The sequence below is a fragment of the Tachypleus tridentatus genome, chromosome 5, assembly GCF_004210375.1.
Source record: "Tachypleus tridentatus isolate NWPU-2018 chromosome 5, ASM421037v1, whole genome shotgun sequence".
NCBI classification, from domain to species: Eukaryota; Metazoa; Arthropoda; class Merostomata; order Xiphosura; family Limulidae; genus Tachypleus; species Tachypleus tridentatus.
In genome coordinates this window covers 25775501-25798439 of record NC_134829.1, presented here as the reverse complement: position 1 = coordinate 25798439, position 22939 = coordinate 25775501, and the positions used below count along the sequence as shown (strand labels likewise).

General features: G+C 34.4%; 1 protein-coding gene across 1 annotated transcript in view; it reads left to right on the top strand.

Annotated features, from left to right (window-relative positions):
* Dpm1 (Dolichyl-phosphate mannosyltransferase subunit 1) overlaps positions 1–22939 on the top strand; it is a 32805-nt gene that overhangs the window by 9468 nt on the left and 398 nt on the right. The window contains exons 4-7 of the mRNA XM_076501720.1: positions 2230–2255; positions 3158–3277; positions 8696–8764; positions 16419–16533. Coding sequence (XP_076357835.1) covers positions 2230–2255; positions 3158–3277; positions 8696–8764; positions 16419–16533 — 330 coding nt within the window. The remainder of the gene's footprint in view (positions 1–2229; positions 2256–3157; positions 3278–8695; positions 8765–16418; positions 16534–22939) is intronic.

The window sequence follows — 22939 nt, the reverse complement described above, 5'->3', positions numbered from 1 at the left end:
CACGTGCTTCTTTTATAGTCTTGCACAAAATATAAATGACTTCGTTTCACAAGAAAACTGATGTTAGTGTAAACACTTCAACATGGAGTTTAAGTTGCATATCTGTCTTCAATCCACACTATTTAATGTACATTTCTTTCACATGAAGAATGCATATACATAGTCTTTACTTTGTAACACGATGCTATGAAATCATTTGGTTCCTTGTTTTAATGTTCTTACACTGTCAGGCTAGATGTATCTAGCCCACATGGTGAATGAGATTATGCAAGCCCACATATATAATTGTTGGGATTGTCTTGCCTATACAGCAGATGAGACAATTTTAAGTCATATTGCTAATGGTTAGACTGTCTTGTTCACTTGGCTTATTTAGTTTGTTCTGCACATGCTGTACAAAACCTGCTTAGTGAAGATCACCTTGTGAATGTTGTTTGTACTTAACTACTGATATAACAACTAATATTATCACACTGTAACACAATAACCAATCTTAATATATGGCACCTATGCTTCAGAGAAAGCTCAAACAGACGAGAGAATATTTGAAAAGCATTGTTAACAGACTGCATATGTCTAGGGAGTTTTAACATTTTTTTGGATAAAAATCTGCACAAACAGCTCAATATATCACCCAGGAAACTTCCTAGATAGAAACTTCCTAGACAGACGCAGTCCATTATCAACATCTTTCAAATATATGACAGTCATGTTGTATGTAAACCAGTTTAGTCTTTTTTTTCTTTTTTCATTTACATATTTTCTCCATATTGTACTGTAAATGCATTTACTAATCTACAACTGTTTTAATGTCATCAATATTCATTACTCATGCATGACAGGTTAGTCTTCTTATTGTACACATTTTCAATTTTATAATGTAAATGCATATAGTAATTTTTAACACTTACTTAAAAGTCAACAATATTCATTACACAAATTCCACAGTTTAGTCCTTTTTGTTAATTATTCTTGATTTTGATAGTATTACTGCATTTACTAATACATAAGATTTATTTCACTATGCTATTCATTTTACATGGCTGACACTATAATTTTATGTTTGAAACACTAGCAGCCAATCCAGTCTTTCTCTCCTCTCTCATGTATATATATCTTAATTTTTGCAACCAACTATAATAATACCCAGTTTCTTGCATTCATATTTGTTTTGTGTACAGTACCAATGACAGTGTAAGGAGTAGGTGACCTAGGTAACTTTCTAAAGTGGCACATTGCAGTGGAAGAGAGTTGTACAAATTGTAGGTCAGAAGGAATGTTGAGGACAAACGACATTATTTTGCATAAAATAAGGCAAAAAGAATGAGACACAACACTCCCTTTGCAGAGAATGAAAAACTTAGAAAATAACACACACTCTTTAATGAAAATTTTTTGAACACTGAATACAACAATTTATACTGAAAGTGTAATGACATTCTACCACCTTGTACCTCAAACAGGAACCATGTGGTATTCTGTCCTGCAAAATATGTAATGAATTGTCACATGCTCTGGAATGCGAGTTTTTATCCACTCAATCACATTCACATGTGATGCCATCAGGATTGCCAGATATCCATAAATAATCAGATAGTAGAAAGGTGAAAAAAGCCACATTTTAACAATGTCAGTAGAAACAAAACTGTGTGCCTTTTACACCTGTGCATTGAAAGCCATTGTTTCAAATAATCATATGACTTGCTCTGTGGACTTAATTTACCTGTATTAACCTGACTTTATTGTGCTATCAAGTGTTAAAATACAGTGTTTATATTTGCTGTTTCTTCATAATTAGTTTTATATATTTATAATATGTTTGACAGTATGACATTGATTTACTATTATTATTATTATTAGATATCTTCCTCATATGATCTGAATTGAAACTCTTACTTTTAATGAAAGTTAGTATTGTTTATATACTGCATATTGAGTTTTTTAAAAGCTTGTCTATCTGTGAATTACCTTGTGGTGCAGAGTTTTGTACCATTTGTTTTGTTTTTAAACAATTACTATAATGTGTCACAAATCATCATACAAACAGTAGTTCAAAGTACAGTTAATACAAACATAACTGATTTTTTTTTTTACACTTCATTAAAAGATATTTATTTTTGTCAGATAAAGCATTATTAAAGGTAATTGTTTTATATTCATTAATGCAGTACAGTTGATAAGAATGATGTTTAATTTTGATTAGATATTTTTATATTTTTGTACTTGCAGCCAAAATTCATTCCAGAATTTATCAGGTATGAATTTTATTTAAACTGTATTTTATCTTGCATATCAAATTAAAATAATATTAATTATTTTTATTAAAGTAACTAACATAATTAAGTAGTTAGTTTGAGTTAAAAGTTCAAAATAATGTATGCGAAAGAAAGATATTTTGTATCAAAGGCATAAATGTATCTTTCAAATTTATGCAAAGGAAACCACTTTTAAAGAGAAAGTACCTGTGAATGAAACATCAGAAAAATACTCAGTAATGAACTGTATTGATATATTAAATTGATTTTCATTCTATCTTTTTTTACTTTGAGTAGGAATATTAATACCTTTATCTGGTTGAGTAATTATCATTGCTAGATAAAATAATGACTTGTGTTTCATGCCTTGAAAATTAAAGCTGTTCGGGAAGTGGGATTGTTAATAGTATTTATGCATATATTCAATAATATATATCATTCAACTTCATGAACTTGCAGCTCAAGTATTGGAAAAAAACACTTGATGTTCACAGGAAAAGTGTATTAGAAATTCACTAAAAAGATTAAATTTCCAGGAATTAAAAACAGTGTTTTTTGGAAGAAAAGTGAAATAATTAATTAATTTATAAACATGTTGCATTGTTTAAAACTTATTTTTAATATTCTCTTCTTTAATCCAGAAAAATTCTTTGTGTGATACTTTGTAAAGTTTATTAAATAAAAACATATTATTTTTATCAGTCATGAGAGAATTTTTAGTGCTAGGAACCTTTTTTGTCAGACTGTTTTATGGTAAAATAACTCCAAAATAATAAAAACCTATAAATCACTGTAACAGTAGTTCTTTAGAACTACATGAAAAGTGTGCCATCTAGCATCTGTAACCAGAAAAGTTTCCTTTTGACAGTAATTTTTCATCATTTTATTTCACATTCTTAAAGCTATGTTTACTTGTTTCTTGTAGAAAACAACAAGAAAAAAGATTTTGATATTGTGTCAGGCACACGATATTTAGGTAATGGTGGTGTGTATGGATGGGACTTGAAGAGAAAGGTCATAAGGTATTTACTATATTTAAGTATCATAATCACAATACTTTCTAGTTCTGGAAATATGAAATTTTTTTTGTTCCATATTATACAAAACTCTTTTTTTTCTGTTTAGAAACTGGATTTTGGTATATTGAATTGCTTTAAAAATGATGTAATGAAATGTGACTTTTGTAAACACAATTTGTAAATGTAGGACTTTATCTATACTTATCACATTGTACACCACATTCAAAGAACAAAACCATAATGTTAGAAAAATAACCTTCATTCTAAAATTTCTTTCTGTTACACTTTTGATTTAATCCAGCAGTTACTGTCTGTTAGTGTCATATAATTACATTCAGTTGACCTGAAAATGGTCCTAGGAGTAACACCAAATTTTCCTATAAAAATGTTTGTGACATTGTACTTGCCTCTCTATACTTGTAAGATAAGCTATTTTTGTTCAGTACTGCTCTCTATATGCAAACTTTTTCATCACACATGCCACAAGTCTTTCACCTCCCCTGTGAAATTACTATGTTCCACCATGTCTCATGTAAATCATATGTCAGCTTCTAACCAATAGTAACATTTATATGCTCACATGATGCATGTGACTCCTCTGCTGAATCTTCATTTTGCATTCAGCAGCATTTGAGCTAAGAGAAAATCTTGTGCTTCCAGTGTGATAACTAAATTTTTTTTCACATGAAGTGATTCCTTTTAACTTTATTTTATACTAGTTAATTCTTGTTGTTATATTTCTCTACTCAAATTTTGTGAACATTTTCTTGTTATGAATTCCGAAATTCACACCATTGGCCAGTGTATTTTCTCAGGCTTCAGGTGTGGGCAACCTGATGGTGGATCTTTCTGTTTTTATGTATCGGGAGATGGAGCAATACATGAGTCAACTGTTGTCCTAGACATTGCTGAGGCTCCTCCTGAGACTGCTGAACTTGTTCAAAATGACGAGATTTTTATTGTCTTTTCTTGCCTCCTAAGTATTCTGTTCCTTACCAGTTTTAACTAGAAGAATCACCCAGCCATAATTTGGTCTTCACAAATTGTGTTTTAGGTTTAAAATTTTCTTTTCCATATACCTTGCTCATTTCATTGTTTATTACCTGAACACCCTTCCCAACTATTTTTGGTTTTTCTTCCTTCTCTGATATTTGGGTACATGAGAATCAGTTTGTGAGGGATCAGCATGCTGTGCTCCTTGAAGACTTCTGATCAGTTTGCCTTTTCTTGTCATTGTGCAGACTGTTTTTAGATCAGAAGTTGTTAGGCTCATTGTCACCTGTCAGTATCTTTCTTCCATACATCTATCAGAGACTCTCCACAAAAGTCCTTGGTAATTTTCATCTCCACTTTAGCCTGCATTTTGTTTTTGGTTCTGGTGTTACATACATGGTTTCTTTGTTAAGGACTTTAGTAAGTGTACCTATAACATCTTGTAGATTTATACCTTTTGCATCTTTTCTGAAATGTTGCATCTCTGATTCCATCCTAGAAACTGTTAGTCCCCTTGTGACAGTGGTCCACCAGCAATTAACTCATGCTTTTATAAACAGTTTGTCTCACTCGGACCCTCATGTTCATCCTTTATTTTCACAATCCTTATCCATTCCTTCTGATCAAGGTACATCTTGTTGATTTCCTTGATGACACAACCTCCATCACCAGCAGTACTAGTGACTACTGGTGGAAACTCAGCTGTTAGTTTCTTACTCACTGGAATCCCTTCATTGATAATTGATGGGTAATACTGGTTCCATCAGAAGGATTCATTATTCAATTTCATTTCATTCCCCATCTATCATTTCTCCTTGATCTGTTTTCTTCCCTTCTCTTTGAGATCATAGGGCCTGACAGTTCTATCGGAAGTTATTCAAGAAATATTTTTGTAGCAGGCAGTTGAACTAGTTCATAATTCTTTTGGGGGTTTTAATTCACTTCATTTTTCATCCCCAAGAAAACCAGGAATTGTTAGGTGGTTATTTATTTTATTTCAGCCACTTCATTGCACAACAACTGACCATGGAGTCTTTCTCATCCTAAAATGGGTATTTTCCTTAGGGTGGTGGATGATAAATATAAATGTCTCTAAGGCTTACCTTCACATCCTGATAGCATGTCAATCTTGCCCTTACCTTTTGGTTTGTACATCTGAGTGTTACTTACTTTGGACACTCCCTTTCTGACTTGCCTTGTCTTGTTACGTGTTTTTTTGCATAGTCCAAGCTTTTACAAATCATCTTCATGCTCTAGGGATGTAATTTCATTAATATATAAATAATTGACTCGTTCTAAGCAGAATTCAACCACTTGTACTTATCACCTCTTTTCTGTGGTGGCTAGAGTGGGTTGGTTTGTGAGATTGGAGAAGTCATTCCTTCCACCCACTCATTATTTTGTCCATTTGGGATCTTTTTCAATACAAATGGCAGTCATGCTCTGCCTTCTCCTTTATGTTGTTGTTCAATGAAATGTTTTGTTCACCATACTCTCTCAGCTCAGTCAGTTACTGTTTGAGGTTCTGTTGCTTTTGGGAAATGATCTTCCATGACAGCAGTGGTCCCTCATAATTATGTCCACATGAGATCCCTTCAACAGACATTTCACAAACAGTGGCACCTTGTTTGAGATCCTCTCCACCCCCCTTTATTTCCCTTCCTCCTTCCCTGCAAGACAATCTGCATTGGTGACTGGACAGAGCCCATGCATCAGCAGATGTGATACTTCCTCTCCTGCACCTGTATCAACATCTTTTCAGACACATCCCTTCAGGAATAGAGGACATATGTCAATCACCAGGAATCTTCGAGCCATTGGTTTGCAAACAAAAGTCTTGAATGTAAACATTTTCAAACTTCTGGCAGTATGTTGAACATTGCATCACTTCCTTCTTGCCCATCTCATGGTGATTTTTTATTTGAACAATTATGGTGGTGGCTGACATCAACCATCAGGGATTCCCAGAGATATTTTTTCAAACATTGGATCTATTATTCTGGTCCCACACAACACATTTGCCTTATCACATGTGTTGTGCCAAGTGCTTTCAATCTAGTTGCAAATCATCTTTCACACCATGACCAAATATGTCAAAAGTCAGTGGGCATCATATCCAGTCCTCTTGTTTTAATGAAAATTTACCATCAGTAGAATTTTTTTCAGTTGGATGTCTTTCCCACAGACATTTGGCAGTCAATGCCTTTTAGCTGAGATTAATTACCTAAACATTTCTTTGTGTACCCTTCCATCCACTTGCTTCATAGAATTCCTCTTGTCCACTTTACTCCTCTTCAGATCCATCTGATTGCTCCAAACTGGTTACCTCAACCTGGGTTTCCAAGGTTACATAGTCTGCTTCTATCACCACCTGTCTCTCTTCCATTTTCTCCCTCCTTTCTTTATTAACCTAAGTCTCACATTCTGCATCCTATTCTCCATGTCCCATATCTTTATGCCTGGCTTTCCTCATGTCTTTGGCTAGATGATACTGTCTCTCACATTGAGTTGCCTTCATGCTATCTTCATACAGCCATTTTCCACAGAAGTATACAAAGCCAAGTGATAGGTCTTCTGCTGTATTAGTTTGTTCACAAGGGTTTCCTGCTAACAAGTCTTTTGTGACAATTTCTCACCTATCTCTTTGTTCTCCTTGCTTTGTGGACATCAAATGGTCCTATCCTGCACCTTCCATTTCTTTACATTGTAAGGATTTTTTTTTATTTCCACTGTTCCTACCATGCTCGAGCATTTCTTCCAGACACCCTGACCTCCCAGGTGTCCTGCCCTTCTAGATTTAGACATTAATTTGGTCATCCATACCCTTACTTTACTTCCTTGGAACCACTTTCCTCATCTTAACCTGTGGTTGTTAATGGTGGGATTTTTAATAAATAGCCTTTGTTTGTTGTGTCCTTTGTATTTTTTTTTTAATGTTTAAAATTTACAAATCACTGTCACTTTTCTTAAAAATGTTATACTTAATGAGCTAAGATTTCTGCTACTAGTGTCATGACTTTTAAAGCATAAGATTCTCAGATTCGAGATGTAGCATTGAACCATTGTTTTTTTTTCCAACTTTGTTAATAGTAAAGAGTTTCCTGAGTGTTGTGCACATAAGGTATGTTAAGGTTTTGCTCAGATCCAAAATCACCTCAAACTATCATTGGCCACCTTGCACTGAGTCATGGTATCCATGGTCCTTATCAGGTCTTGGTATCTATACTAACAATTATGCCCCTAAAAGACATGTATTATGACAATAATTAAAGAATGTTTTGTTAGTGTAAGTACAAAAGCAGTATTTTTTAATAAAAATTACATTATTTATCATTACCTCATCTTTATTTTCACCCACGTGTTGAGTAAAGAATGACATGCATAGGTTTCACTGCTGTGTTTGAGAAGTGATCTTGAGGTTCTTACCTGTTTAAGGCCTTACTGATGACACCTTTACTATCAAATAACAATTTTCTATTCAGCCTTAGTAAAGAAACCTCACTTGTTCAGTTCCCTTGTCTGGCAGTGTATTAGATTTAACCATTGAACTTATCACAAGAGTTTATCACATGATAATATGATAAAGGCTTTGGGTAGTTATTAATTATTATTCTGACTTAATGAACTTTTTGAACCTTCAAATTACTAACTTATTTCTATACCTTTCACCATTGGTGGGATCTTCATATTGCTTGTGAAGAACATCCCCGGAAAAGTGTGTGAAGTCTCTTCTTTTTTTGCTCTCCCTTCCTCTTCTCAGTAGCTTAGCAGTAAATCTTAAGGCTTATAATGCCCAAATCTTTGTTTTGATATCTGTGGTGGGCACAGCACAAATAGCCCTTTGTGTAGTCTTGTGCTTAACTACAAATAAGCAAACAAATAAATCCTCATTTTGTTTAAAATGCACAAAATTAGTTTGATTGATTGTAATATTGATAGCATTTAACTTTTTGTGCAATTCATGTTATTAGGGGCCCTGTAACCAACAAAGGAGAGAGCTCGCTATGACCTGATTATTCAGCCTTTACTAGTATTTAGTAACTATGTAGCATTTTATCTTGGCTTGTCTTTATTAACAAATAGTGTCATATATCTGCCAGGTTCATGGTATTATTCTATGTCTGTATTAGCATTGGGTAGATTCACTATGGCAGTTATACCTCCTTTAAGAAATTTACTTGGTACACTGTTATATTTCAGTTTTTATTTAACATGTTTAGAAATTTCATTTTATTAATTGTACATCAGTTGTTCACATTTTAGTTAATTACTTGCCAATATCAGTGATTATAAGCTTTTAAGTTAATCATGACTTACACTCATGCAATAGTTTTAAAGATTTAGTAGATGTTTTCATGATAAAAATTGTTTTGAAATAAGAATTTATTAAATAAATTCCTCCTAAACTAGTCATTTGTGACCTTTTAGCCGAGGAGCCAACCTTCTCACTCAGATTCTTCTTCGCCCAGGAGTGTCAGATCTGACTGGTAGCTTTAGGTAATCAAATTTCTTATTTGTTTTAAAATATATATATTATTCAGTTAAATGTGGTGTGTCTTCAAGTATTGGTTTATCTTTCATCTTATGCATAGAAGTGCTGTAAATACTGCTCTAGGTTACAAATGATACATATCATATTAAGGTAGAAGGTACTTGTTTGTGAATTATCTTGTTTTAAATTCATGATCATTACTGTAACTGAGAGTTTTATAATAAACATAAAAGAAAATTAAATAGGCCAGTAGATATTACCATACATGATGGTCTCAGCACAACATACTCTCATAAGTTTATTTGGCCTCATATCATATGGATATAAATGTCTTATTTGGGCTCAGTTTGGAAGTCTACAGTCTTAAAGGCTTATTTCCTTGTAACATACACAGCAGTATAATTTATTGATCTAATCTTCTGTAACATCAGATTACACTAGCATTTAATTTCTGGCTTTAACTTTTGTTAACTCAAGCAAAGAATGGTATTTAAGTTTGTATATCTGGTTTCAGTACATATCATAGTTTCATTTTATTAAGGTTTAATTTTGTTGTATTGCATCATAATTTGTTTTGAAGTGATCACATCACACACATTAGAGAAAATATGTGAATCAAGTTCATACCAGGATTATGCATATTGTACTCTAGTGTGTGGTTTACTAACCTTACACAGTTGTTATAGTGCAGGGGTGTGCAACAGGCGGCCCGCGGGCCACAACCCGGCCCGCCAAGCCATTTAGTGTGGCCCTAGTTGTTGTAATCTAACCATGTGGCCTGATCTGTAATCCAACGCAAATGGAATATTTTTAAAAGCATCGATCCTACGGGATTCCCAGGCTTCGACTCGACAAACTTCTAAAATTATCTTTGCTAGAGAGGAGCAGGCCGAATTCGATTGGTCGGCCTCCTTAGGGCATGAATAGGTGACGTGCACTAGCACTATTGTCTACGACTCAACGTCATGTCCTGAACCTCGCCTTCGCCCGCTGGCGACAATTTTCCCTAACCTCTGCTGTCCGTCATTCATTATTGGTGAAAATTTTATTACCTTTTACAGTTACTACAAGAGATTGAAGGTAAATTGATTATTATTTAGCATATTGTTGTGACTTTACTGAATTTATTAAAATTTTGCTTTCAGATGCATCTGATTCTATGTACAGTGTGACCTCGTTATTCGCGGGGTTACGTTCTTTACCCTCCCGCGAATAGCGAAAACCGCGAATATTGGACGCAGTTTTAAAACGTATATGTATGCGATTATATACTATATGAAATGCTTCCCAAACACTAATGATACTTATACTCATTGATGCAGTAATAATGTAGCAATATTGCATACTGTTATGTATTTCACTAAATTGTACCGTGCGTTACCGGGCTGTGCTTTGCCGTTTGCGTTGTTGGGGAAGTTGAGGCAGTCAGCAAATAGCAGTCCAATCTTGTTTGGTGAAGACGACAATTGATAAAACGGCTTGATTGAGTAAATACAACAGAAATCTCCTCGAAAAGCCCTTTCAGTCTCTGTGACCTACAAAACGCAGTTCGCGCATAACCCGCGAATGGCGAACCGCGAATAGGCGAGGTCACACTGTATTTTGCTATTCTCAATTAATTTAAGTACCGGAAGGCTATGATCGGGATGCCAATTTAGAAACATGTGTTTCTGTCCATAAGAGGTTCCATGTGTAAATAAATTCTATGTTTTTTCTACTTTGCTATTTTCGTGAGAATAATTTTTGTTTTGATTTCAGGGCTAGTAAAATGTCAGCAGTTAAGAAACGAAAAATTGATGATGAGGGAAGGTTATTCAACAGTGAATGGTGCACAAAATATCTTGTTGTCCCACATAATCAAGGTGTTGTCTGCCTCGTCTGTCAAACTACAATTGCAGTCATGAAAGAGTACAATATTAAGCGACATTACGCAACTAAGCACTCCTCCCAGTTTGATGAAATTGTTGGTCAGGCACGAAAGGACAAAATTGAACATTTAAAACATCCATTGAAAAGCAACAAGGTGTTTTACCACTTTCAAGAAAAATTCAGAACTGGTGACAAACTGAGTTTTAAGCTTTGTGAATGTATGGCAGAAAAGGAAAGCCTTTCAGTGATGGAGAATTTATTAAAATTGTTTAACAATATTCACAGAATATGCATGTCCAGAGAAAAAATATTTGGTGGAGCAAACTAGCCTTTCCCGCTTTACTGTCTCACGCGGGACAAAAAATCTTTCAGAGGACATCAAAGAAACTTTGAAAGAGAGATTGAATTCGTGTGAAGCTTTCAGTCTGGCTTTGGATGAAAGCACTGATATCAATGACACATCCCAACTTGTCATTTTCATCAGAGCTGTTACTGCAGGCTTTGATGTTTTCAAGAGTTTTAGATATGGCAAGTCTTTCCTCCACAACCACAGGACAGGATATTTGTGAACAAGTGCTTAATGTTGTAGAAAAGTTTGAACTGAATCCTTATAAATTATGTGGTGTTACAACAGATGGTGCTCCTTTCATGACAGGTAGGACAAATGGATTCACCAAGAAATTTCTAACTGCAATTGGAGCACAAGACGTAGTTGTAAGCCATTGCATTATTCACCAAGAGAGCTTGTGCACCAAAGTTCTGGATTTTGCAGAAGTCATGAAAAATGTCGTCCAATGCGTAAATTATATTCGAACACGAGGATTAAATCACCGACAATTTAAAACTTTTTTAGATGAGCTGGACAGTGAGTATTCAGATGTTTTGTACTTCTCTGCTGTACGTTGGCTTAGTAGAGCTGCTACTTTGAAGAGATTTTGGAATCTGCGAGAGGAGATTAAGTTCTTCATGGAGAGCAAGCGTCAGAATGTGGACTTCTTGAGCAATGAGAACTGGCTGAATGACTTAGCATTCCTCACAGACATTACACAGCATCTGTCTGATTTAAACTTAAAACTACAAGGGAAAAGTCAACTTGTGAATAAGTCGTTTGAGCATATTTGTGCTTTTGAGAAGAAATTGGAACTTTTCCAGGTTCAGTTGAGAAGAGCCATATTGACCCATTTTACATGTCTTGCAACCAGGAAACTGGAATTTCCTAATCTGGATTGCACCAAATATGGAACCAGTGTACAAAAGCTGTGATGAGTTTGCAAACAGATTTCCAGATTTCAGACAAACTGAAATTAGATTGAAATTGTTCACTCAACCTTTGATTTGGCAGTGGAAGACAGTCCTGATGATTGCCAAATGGAACTCATTGAACTGCAGGCTGACATGGACACTAAAAGGAAATTCTCTGAAAACAGTTTGCTAGACTTTTACAAACTCTGTGTAATGCGTGAAAAGTTTCCCAATTTGTCCCGTCATGCACAAAGAATTGCCTCCCTTTTTGGTAGCACCTACTGCTGTGAGCAATTTTTCTCCAAAATGAAGCTCATCAAAGCCAAATGTAGAAGTCAGCTGACTGATGAACATTTGACCAGTCAGTTAAGAGTGGCAACCACTTCTGTCAAAGCTGATATTGACAAGCTCTGCAAGGACTCTAAATTTCAAGTGTCGCACTAAAATGATCACTCATGCAAAAATATAAAATATTATTGCTTGCATTTTGAGAATTTTTTTTAATTTATTGTGCATGTACACGAATAAGCTTGTTTTTTTAAGTGGCCCCGCTTGATTGATGAAGTTGGTTATATGGCCCACCGACGAAAAATGTTGCACACCCCTGTTATAGTGTGATACTTACAAAAAACAAACAAACTGGCATAGCCAGTGATTGGATTGCTGGAGTTTGTGCAGTAACTTTGTATAGGTAGTTTTATATTCCTTCTCAATAAGGTTTTAACAGTTAATTATATAACACTGGTCATCTACATGCTGAAACTGGCCAAACATTCTAACACTATTGTAAAAGAACAACAATAAACAGGATGGTGAAAGAGCATTACAGTTCCTTCTTATGATTTGTTGATGACAACATAATTTTAAATAGAAACTGGAAATTATCTTGCATATATCAGTTAAAATTTGTATTGTACATACTGGAAGTAAATACTGTCTGAAAATCTGTTTCACATATGGTACTTTTTCTAAATGAGGCTCAGCCCTACTCAGAATGTAGTATCATATATTAACTAATACATGTGTTGTCACATTGAAGATGAAGATACACACAAGTGACATAGAATTATTAAAGGTAAATTTTAAAGGAATGGTTCTTATCTGGAGAAACGTATCAGATTGAAATAATAATGTGCTTAAAATAATTAAATGTTCTGTTTTTTTTATTGTTATTAGTGCACGTATATAGCAGCTTTACAGTATAGAAGCAATTATATTAAATACGACTCATTTATAGACAGCACTGTGTTCTCTATTAACCTCCAGATATTTTCAGTCTGAACTATTCTCATCCATTATCACTGCATATACATTTTACCTGGTAACTTCAGCTTAACAAATAAAATAAAAGCTGTATTACTAATTCTTACTCTAAAAAATGTAAGTTGCTTGAATGAAATTAATAATTACAATTTACTCAGGGCTTAATTGTGAGATTTCCAGGTTTTCTATTGGATGAGTGACCTGTACAAGAGATTGTCCAGAAGGCTTTATTGGTTGTGTGAAAAAAACGAAACCAATGTGTAAATTCTGAAAAGAAATGATCCACTTACAATAGTATTAATGTACAAAGACCTTAAAGGAAACAAAAAAACAACCAATTGTAGGGATATTTAAGTTTTTACATCTTATTTCCAAAACGTACAATAAATTTTTAATTGGCAGTTTTGCATTTTTATTCAACTAGTTTTTGATACCTTATTTCCTGAGAAGTATATTTACTTTGGGAAATATAAGTTCCAACCATGCAAATGATACATAGTATTTTAAGAAAATGCACAGTCAATGAGCTGTGAAACATTTAAACAGAACAGCAACTTTGGTTTGGCCGATCACATGCAATGTTTTCATTGTAACCAGCTTAGGCTGCTTGCCAAGTACAACCTGTGGTAAGACTAGAATTGTATCAGAACTCTCACATACTACTATACCATTATATATACATAATGCTCGAGTACTGCACATGTACATGCATTCACACCACTAATATGCATTGTTGTTTATGCTCGGTTTTATTGACCTGGAGAGATGCACAAGTAACCTCATTTTATTTATTATTGTTCTGTTTTGTACTGATCAAGATATTCATAAACATTTTTCTACAGTTATTATTTTGTTCTGTTTAAGTTGTGGATTTTTTTGTATTTCTCCTGGTAGCTAGGCCTTCCATATTTCCTAGACTTAATTGGTAATATTTGTCTGACATTAGCCTTAAGCTTATACAGGGCTAATCGGAAGGTGAGGGTCATTGTTTCAACTGCGATTATTAATTAATAATAAAAATTCTGAATTTAATTTTGTAAGCTTGATAATTTTAATTTGCTTTCATTGCAAATTCTCACCTTCCCCAAGTGCACATATAAACATTGTGCAATACAATGTGTTGTAATGTAACTAATTGAGCTGTATACACTGTACTGTGTTACTATTCAGATCCATTGACACCCAGTTGAACTCTATACAAAATTTACATGCATAAAGCAGCACAGAGGTGCAGCTTGTCTACAACAAAGTATAGTGACTAAACCACCATTATTAACCAATCACAAAGGAAACTTTACCTCTCATTTTCAACCCTTTTGTAAATTCTACCAACATTTCTCTTGTACAAAGCACAATTTGTTTAAAATAAAAAAAAATTTTGTTGAGGTTCCTATTTTCAAGTTCATAGTTGAGGAATTAACTGATGACTTTGTTTGAGGATTAAATTCCACATTACATGTATAGTGTAAGCATGGATAAGTGTACAGTAGACTGTGATACTGTTATGAGTAAGAGTCTGTTCCAAGGTGCTTTTGTTCATTGGACAATACAGGGGTTTAAGTTGGTTCCCCAAAGAAGTTTTTACTCATCTCGCACAGCCATTAAAATTGAGCTGTCACATAATTAATCTGGTTCCCACCATAAATCTTTGTTCACGAAAATTGATGATATATGTAACACCTAGACCATTTTGTCTGTAATATCCTAACTAGTCTGAATCTTGGTATTGGGCAGAAGATCTCGTCAGAACTGTATATAGTATGATTGACGTAATATATTCGCTTTTGCTTTCACTCGTGGTTTCTTAGAATTCTATTAAGTGCATTTACCACCTCTGTTTTGTAAAATGAGAGGTTAATAATGTCAGATTTAGTTGTTAGACATACCTTATATTGAACTTAGTTTATTATTTTTCTTTTAATTACATTTGATTATAATTAGCTTATCAGTGATTCTTTTATTCATTATTTGTTTTTCTAACCTCATTAACATTAATTTTTAAATCTGAACTCTCCTGCTACCCAACTCTAGTTATACATGTTGTTATTTATCTCTCATATCATACAACTCAAAATGTGAGTGTCAGAATCATTTATTGAGCTTTCACTGGTCAAAAGACATTATTAGGTAGGGTCCTGCTAAGTTTCCATAAGCTAACATCATATTCTTTAAAAAGAAACTGTGTAATAATGCAGGAAGGAAACTTCTTGTGTTTTTATTTTATTTGTTAGATTATCTTTTGCTTTAGTTATGCTCTTATTAATATTTTTTACAACTTTTAACATGTATTATTTTTAATATATGATTATCTTTGTTATAAGGCTTATTTTTATTGTTAGCTTTGTATCTGAACCTAGTGCATGAAGGAAACTGTCAATGTTCATATTGTTTTGTTAGATATATATTTCTTTAATGTTGCTTTTATTAATAGTATTGGTTAGAACTTAATTTAAGGCTTATTTTGCATTGTTAGCTTAATACTTGGGCTTAAAATATCTTTAGAAAATCTCCTAATTTAGCCATACTTTACAGGATATTGTTGGGATTATAAATGAATACACTGCTAACTGCAAGGATACCCCACTGATAATACAATACATTACAATCAGTATAATTGTGAACAGTGCATAAAGTGAAATATATTCAGTACAAGGTTTATTTTAGTCCTGATCTATGAATGTAGTTCACTCTGATCAGAAGTTGTGTTAATCAGACAGCAACTGAGATTTTTAATGTTACTTCTACCTTTTTAGATAGACTAATTTGAGAAAGTGCTAATAAATTCGTAGTAGGGGCCTTTATTGCAATATGTTAGATGTTATAACTAAATTCCACATAAGTAAGAACTAGGTTTTCAGCATGGATACTCTTAGATCAGCTTACTATTTTCCTTACATAATTTGTTTTATAAGGTCAATGACAGCATCTTAAACACTAGTTTTTTTGTCATGTCTTGATACATACATAACATACCTGGTCACTTAATGACTTATGTTTTTCTTAATTAGCTTGTGATATAAATGTGTTTGTGAAAATACAGCTAGATGAATGGAATTGTATAACTTTATTTGTAGTGTTGTGATTAGTTATTTTATTAATTAACTAAAATTTATTTACCCAAAACTATCATTCTTCTCACTAAATATATTTTGTTAAAAAAAACAGGCTTGTGAATGTAAACTGAGGTTATTAAAATCTAAGCTGTAGCGAAATAGAATATTTTCTGTGGAATTTTGATAACACCAAGTGTTTTATTAACTTACCTCAGTCACCCTTTATTAACAGACTGTACAAGAAGGATGTTCTACGAAAGCTAGTAGACTCATGCATATCAAAAGGTTACGTGTTTCAGATGGAAATGATTGTCAGGGCAAGACAACGTGGTTATTCAATTGGAGAGGTATGTTTATTTTCTACCAAGTTAAATCTTAAGCTTTCATATAATGTGGAGAATAACTATAAACACTCAGCCATTCTGTTATTTTCAAGGTTTTCTGCAGAAATATAATTAAAATTAAAAACTAGTGTTTTGAACTAGTTGCACCATTGTTCTAAAAAATTTAATAATTCTACTGTTAAAAATCTTTGACACAGATAAATAATAACCTGAACTCAGTATTAAATCATACTTATCTAAAAGTATATAGTTTAAGAATAAGGAACATAAGCAAAATTATAAATTTTATAAACTTTTTGTAAAATATTTACTTAAGATCTCAAATCAGTTTTAATTGGTGGCTTTGGTACACATTCAACTCAAAACTACAAGTAACCTCTATTATAAATTAAGTTTTTTGTTTATATTGCCAAAATATACCTTGTCATACAAGCTGTTTTGATCAATACCAGCCACTAAAATGAAAGGTATTCAGTAACCATACTTCTTTATAAAGTGAGCCAAAATAATTGGCAGTGAAGTGCCATATTGTGCTTGTCTTGCACATTTTGTGAATGCTTTAAGAACTGCAGAACTAACGGTTATAACCTATTTTCTGTATCATTCATTCCCCCCCCCCTCACTGTGGATTCCTATATGTGGTGAGTGGGACCTCCCAGGGAAGGTTCTCTTTTTTTCGGTTTACTTCCTCTGGGATCTAAACATCCACCAACGTGTTTGCTGTGCATGGTGATCCGTGAAGGGGAAAAGATCCTGGTGGTGTAGGGGTCCAACCCTAACACACCACTTTGGCCTTGAATTCCTAAATACAGGCAGCCTTGGGGTGGCACCCCTAGGGTCAGTCGGCTGGTCCACTCAGGCTAGGCATAACCAAGTACCAGTGTTGGAAGTTCTCAACAGGTGTTGTGGACATTGTATCTGATGCTTGTGTTTGGGTATTGTGCTCATGAAACTCTGGCATTGCTGCAGTGTCCTTGTTTGGCATTGTAGTGCATCCTCTCATAGGGCTCCAAGGTGGCACCAAAATATTCCTTTTTTTTTTTATTATGGATCCTCCAAATAAAAATTTAAATAAAATAGTGAAAACTCAGTCCATGGGTAAACGACCTCATCTTGAAGATTCTGAGCAGCAATCTTCAATATCTGTAACACTTGTACCTCATTTTCTTATCCTACATTCTCTTTCAGACAAACCTTTTAGAGCAAATATCTCCCTTTTTCATTCAGAAGGGACTAGAAGGACTTGCTGGATCTCCAAAGTCAGTCAAAAAGCATCACTCTGGTGAAGTATTGGTGGAAACATCCACATTTCAACACAGTGAACTCTTCTTGCATTCAAAGGCAATTGGGGATATACCTATTGAGGTTACACCTCATGCTACTTTGAATTTGTCACAAGGAGTTATTGTTGAGAGAGATTTGAAGAAACATCCCTGAGTCGGATATTATCGCTGGTGTCTTAACCCAAAGAGTTTCTGCAGTGAGGCATATTTCCACTCAAACATGGAATTATGATGCTGACCAGTGTCTTTGTTTTAACATTTACATTACTGTGTCCACCTGCCACCATCAAGGCAGGTAATCTTAGTTGCAAGGTATGGCCATACGTTCCAAATCCTCTCAGATGTTTCCAATGTCAGCGGTTCGGTCACTTAAAGATGTTATGTCATGGTTCCCTGACATGTGCTTATTGAGGTGGCAAGGACCATGATGCCTATGAATGTAAAACAGACCCTTATTGCATTAGTTGCAATGGCTCTCGCCCATTCTACTTTCATTCTTGTCCTAAATGGTTGGAAGAAAAAGAGGTGCAGTGTTTGAAAACACTGTGTTTGAAGGCTTCTTATACAACATCTTAAACCCAAAATAAACCAATATAAAGGAACGCCTTTATACCTATACTAATATAATAAAATAAATAAAAATTATATATTCAAACATCTAATACTGCCCTCTACATTTCGACACACAGTTACACAACCCCTTTCAAACATGTGGTCAGCTTCCGGTCAGTTACCTCTTTCTTTGTGAACCTGACGATGACCGAAGAAGGTCGAAACGTTGTTCGCTCTTCTATGTAAAATATTTTCTCAACCCAAACGAGCCGTTTTTGCATATAAATTTCTCAACAAGTGGGTTTCTCGACATCACTGAATTCAAAACATTACTTATCCATGGCTCGAAAGTTGCTGTCCACCACTTCATCTTGGTATGCTGCTGCACTTCGTTCCACAACTACAGTGGGAGTGCAGACGGATGTCTGTGCCTTCCAAAAGAATTGTTCTCAAACAAAATGAATTTTTTTTACCTCCATGGTTAAAGAAAATAATGAATCACCATCACCACCCATCTCTGTCCCTAACATACATTCCAGCAAACCCCAAGATCCACTTCCTGTCGGTTTACATTCTAATCTGGATGATATCAAAACACTGATTGCTTCCTACCATCCTGCATGTCTTTCTTCACAGAAAACATTTCTGAAACCTGCTGATACAGTCACCTCTTGGCAGTTTTCTTTGTACAGAAATGGCAGGTTGTGCAATGAATGAGTGCATGGAGGGGTGACACTGTTGGTTGATCAGCATATGCCCACCCTGTCTTTGCCACTGAACACACCCTTGGAGGCTGTAGCCATCTGTGTCTCCTTTAGTCATACCATCACTGTTTGTTCTCTGTTTCCTGAAGAGACCTGTGATCAATCAGACCTTGATGCTCTCACTGAATGGTTGCTGTCTCCCTTTTTAATCCTGGGGGACTTTAATGGACATCATCCCCTCTGGGGAATTGCTGATATTGATGGGAGGGGTCACTCTGTAGAGTGTATGTTCTCAGATCACAACCTTTCTCTTTTCAATACTTGTTCTTATACTTATTTTCATGCACCTAGTCAATCCTTTACTGCTGTTGATCTCTGTTCCCCTTCACTGTTCTCCCACTTTTCATGGAGGGTTGACAATAACCCACAAGCCAGTGACTATTTTCCTATAATTTTGAGAGACTGGCCATGATTGATGCCATCTGACCTGCATGAGCTGGATCAAGCAAACTGGCTCTCTTTCACTGCTCTCACAGAACTTCATTCTGCCTGCCACATGGCACGGAAGGCTCAAAAACAGGCCTGGGATACTTTTTGTAGGCATTTCACACTCTCAACACCACATCGATTTCCAGCAAACCCATGCACATGCTTGGTGAGTAAGACATCAAAGCCAGAAGGACTCTTGGATTAAGTACACAACCAGCATATCTTCTACCACCAGTTCCAAAGTCATATGGGACAAGAATCAAAAGGTCAGTGGCCAATATGATTGTTCCCCTCTCGATAGCTGATACCCGAAGCATCACAGATACTCTAGGTGAAAACATTTGCTGAATATCTAGCACTACTGCTTCATCCTCCACCTTAGCCATCAAGACTTTGGCAGAGCAATCACCTCTTTCCTTTTGAGCTCATTGTCTCTATGACTGTAGTTGTCACTTTACACTAGTAGAACTCAAACTGGCCCTTAATCAGTTTGGCAGTACCTCGGTCGGACCTGATGATGTACACTATGAAACGTTGCACCATCTATGTCCTACTTCTCTTGCTATTCTACTGATTGTTTTTAACTGGATCTGGCAGGAGAATGTTTTTCCTGATGCCAGGCTATTGTCTTATCTTTCTCTAAGCCTGGGAAGGATCCCATGATTCCTTCAAATTACCATCCAGTTACTTTGACAAGCTGTCTCTGTAAGACCTTAGAGGATGGTTAATGCTCGCCTTGTTTGGTTTTATGAATCAAATGACCTCCTCTTGCCTGCCCAGTGTGGGTTCCAATGACAGAGCTCTACTATGGACCATCTGATTTGACTTGATGTTAATCAAAGAAGCTTTTCTCAAACATCTTGTATCAACATTCTTTGACATTGAGAAGGCTTATGACACGACATGGAGGTATGGCATTTTGCAAGATCTCCATTTATGTGAGTTACTGTTACAAACAGACTCTTATGCTGATGACTTCACATCTCATGTTAGTCGTCGAACATGAGGTTTATTGAGTGGCAGCTACAGAATGCCCTCAATTGTTTACTGAAGTGAACCACAGCAAACAATTTTAACTTCTCTCTTTCTTTTTTGTAGTATATTTAGTAATTTAAGTATGTGTGTTGGGCTAAACTTCTTCTATACTAGGTACTTGTTTTTTTAATTTTGCACAAAGCTACACAAGGGCTAGGTGCACCAGCTGTCCCCAATTTTGGAGTGTAAGACTAGAGGAAAGAGAGCTAGTTATCACCACCCACTGCCACCTCTTGGGCTACTCATTTACCAACAAATACTGAGATTGACTGTCACATTATAACACCCCACAGCTGAAAGGGTGAGCATGTTTGTGACAGGGACTATAGTAAGTGTCTGACTTGTTGGCAATAAATTAACAGCACACTTTCCACTTTTTTTTTTAAATAATATATATATACATTTCAAATGAGTTTGCACTTAAGTATAAAAATTCTTTGCACCATGAAGATCATAATTGTATCTTAAATGCTATATAGTTCTATCTTTGTCTAAAGTACATTTTATGCCAATTTAATTGCTTTAGAATTCAGTCTATTTTTTGTCTATTTGCATGCCAATAGTATCCACGTATAATTCATTTATACTGTCATAAGTTATTGCAGTTGTATCCTCAATTTTCAATAACTGTCTGCCTTTTATCAAAATCCACACGGGCAGGTCCAGTTAGTTTAGAACACCTTTTGACAAGACACATTATTCTGTTTTTCTTCAGAGTGTTAATACCACTCTAATATATCAACTACTAGGTCATTGTCTCTCATGATGGTTAACTTTGCATTTTCTGATTTTTTTCTGACCAAACTTCTCTTTCATGTGACTACTTTTACTCTGCTTTCACTTGTCTGGTTACAAGCTAATTATGTTTATCATTTAGGCCTTCTAGAAATCTTCAGTCTGAACATCAGTGGATTGCAAACACAATATTCAATAGCTTTAACAGCAATGAATTACAAACACATGATAAATTAATTATTGACTTTCCTACACTAAAGTCTTTCATATCTGTCAACCTATTTTGTCTTATTATATGGATATAAGCAATGAAAAGCTCAGGATGTTTCCCCTATTGGTTTTCTCAGCCTTTTGCAAAATCTTTAAATGACAAATTTTCTCTTCATGCTAGATTTCAAGCTGTAAGGTAAGACACTGATGAACTCAAACATTATTTAACAGATTCAAGTACAACTTGAAATAAATTCTAGTTGAATTGTGTTGTTTTTGTATATTTGATTTTTGTTACTTCAAAATTAATACATGAAATCTAAAACATAATTTTGCTTCACATCTTCCATGTCCAAATTTTGACAGGGCTTGGCAACCTCTGGCAAACAGCGAATAAGTAGAGTTCCTAACTATAAGAGAACTGGTTGCTGTACTTCTTTATTTACTGTTCTGAATTTTGTTTTTTTAAAAACTTCTTTGTAAATAGTAATGTATATACATCTGTGTTATAACTGAAATGTGACTGTATTTTACAATATAAGTCTATTAAAATACAGGTCACCTTATTAATTTGATACGGTAATAGTGAGTGCATGTATGTTATATGGTTGCAATAACTTTAATTTTAGCCAGGTATGGCTGAAAGGTTAATATAATAATAAAAAAAAATTTATATATGTATCAAGTGACAAGATTTAAGCTATTTAGACTATACATACATATTTATGCATTATAGTTTGTAGTAATACTAAAGTGAAAAGTTTAATTTATATGTATTTTCTAATTTTTATTGTGGTTACAAGGTTAGTCATATTGCCCCAACCTGTACAAACTTTCAGTAGTGAAAGTAACAGAACAAAGTATTTTCTAAAAATCACTAACTATTGGGAGATTATAAATATTTTGCAAACGAAATTTTAATCTTAGAATTACTTTTGCATTTTGGATTGTCAACGTTTAAAGAGAAAAGGCATGCAAAAAAAAATTTTTTAATCTTAATAAACATTTCCATACAAAAGCCTTACAATGTTTACTGATAATATGCAAAATTTTACGGATGTAATTATATCATGAAAACTAAAACGAGAACAGTCCCTGAACCTAATCCCATGCTAACAAAAGTTAATGAACTAAAAGTTTAGTTGAATGTTTTACCTCTGCTTTCAGATCAAATGTATTTAAAAATCCTGGTTTATTTTATCACATTGTTAGAATCCTGAAAAAGTATTAATTTTGTATATTTTAAAAACGTAGTTTTGAATTATGGATCAAAGGTGGGAGTTATAGATTAGTGACCACCATAATAGGCTTAAACTGGATATGTTTTAGGTTTTTGGTATGTTTTGGTATGTCCCGAGGTATTTATGATATTGTGGTATTTTATTTTAGAAATAAGATGAG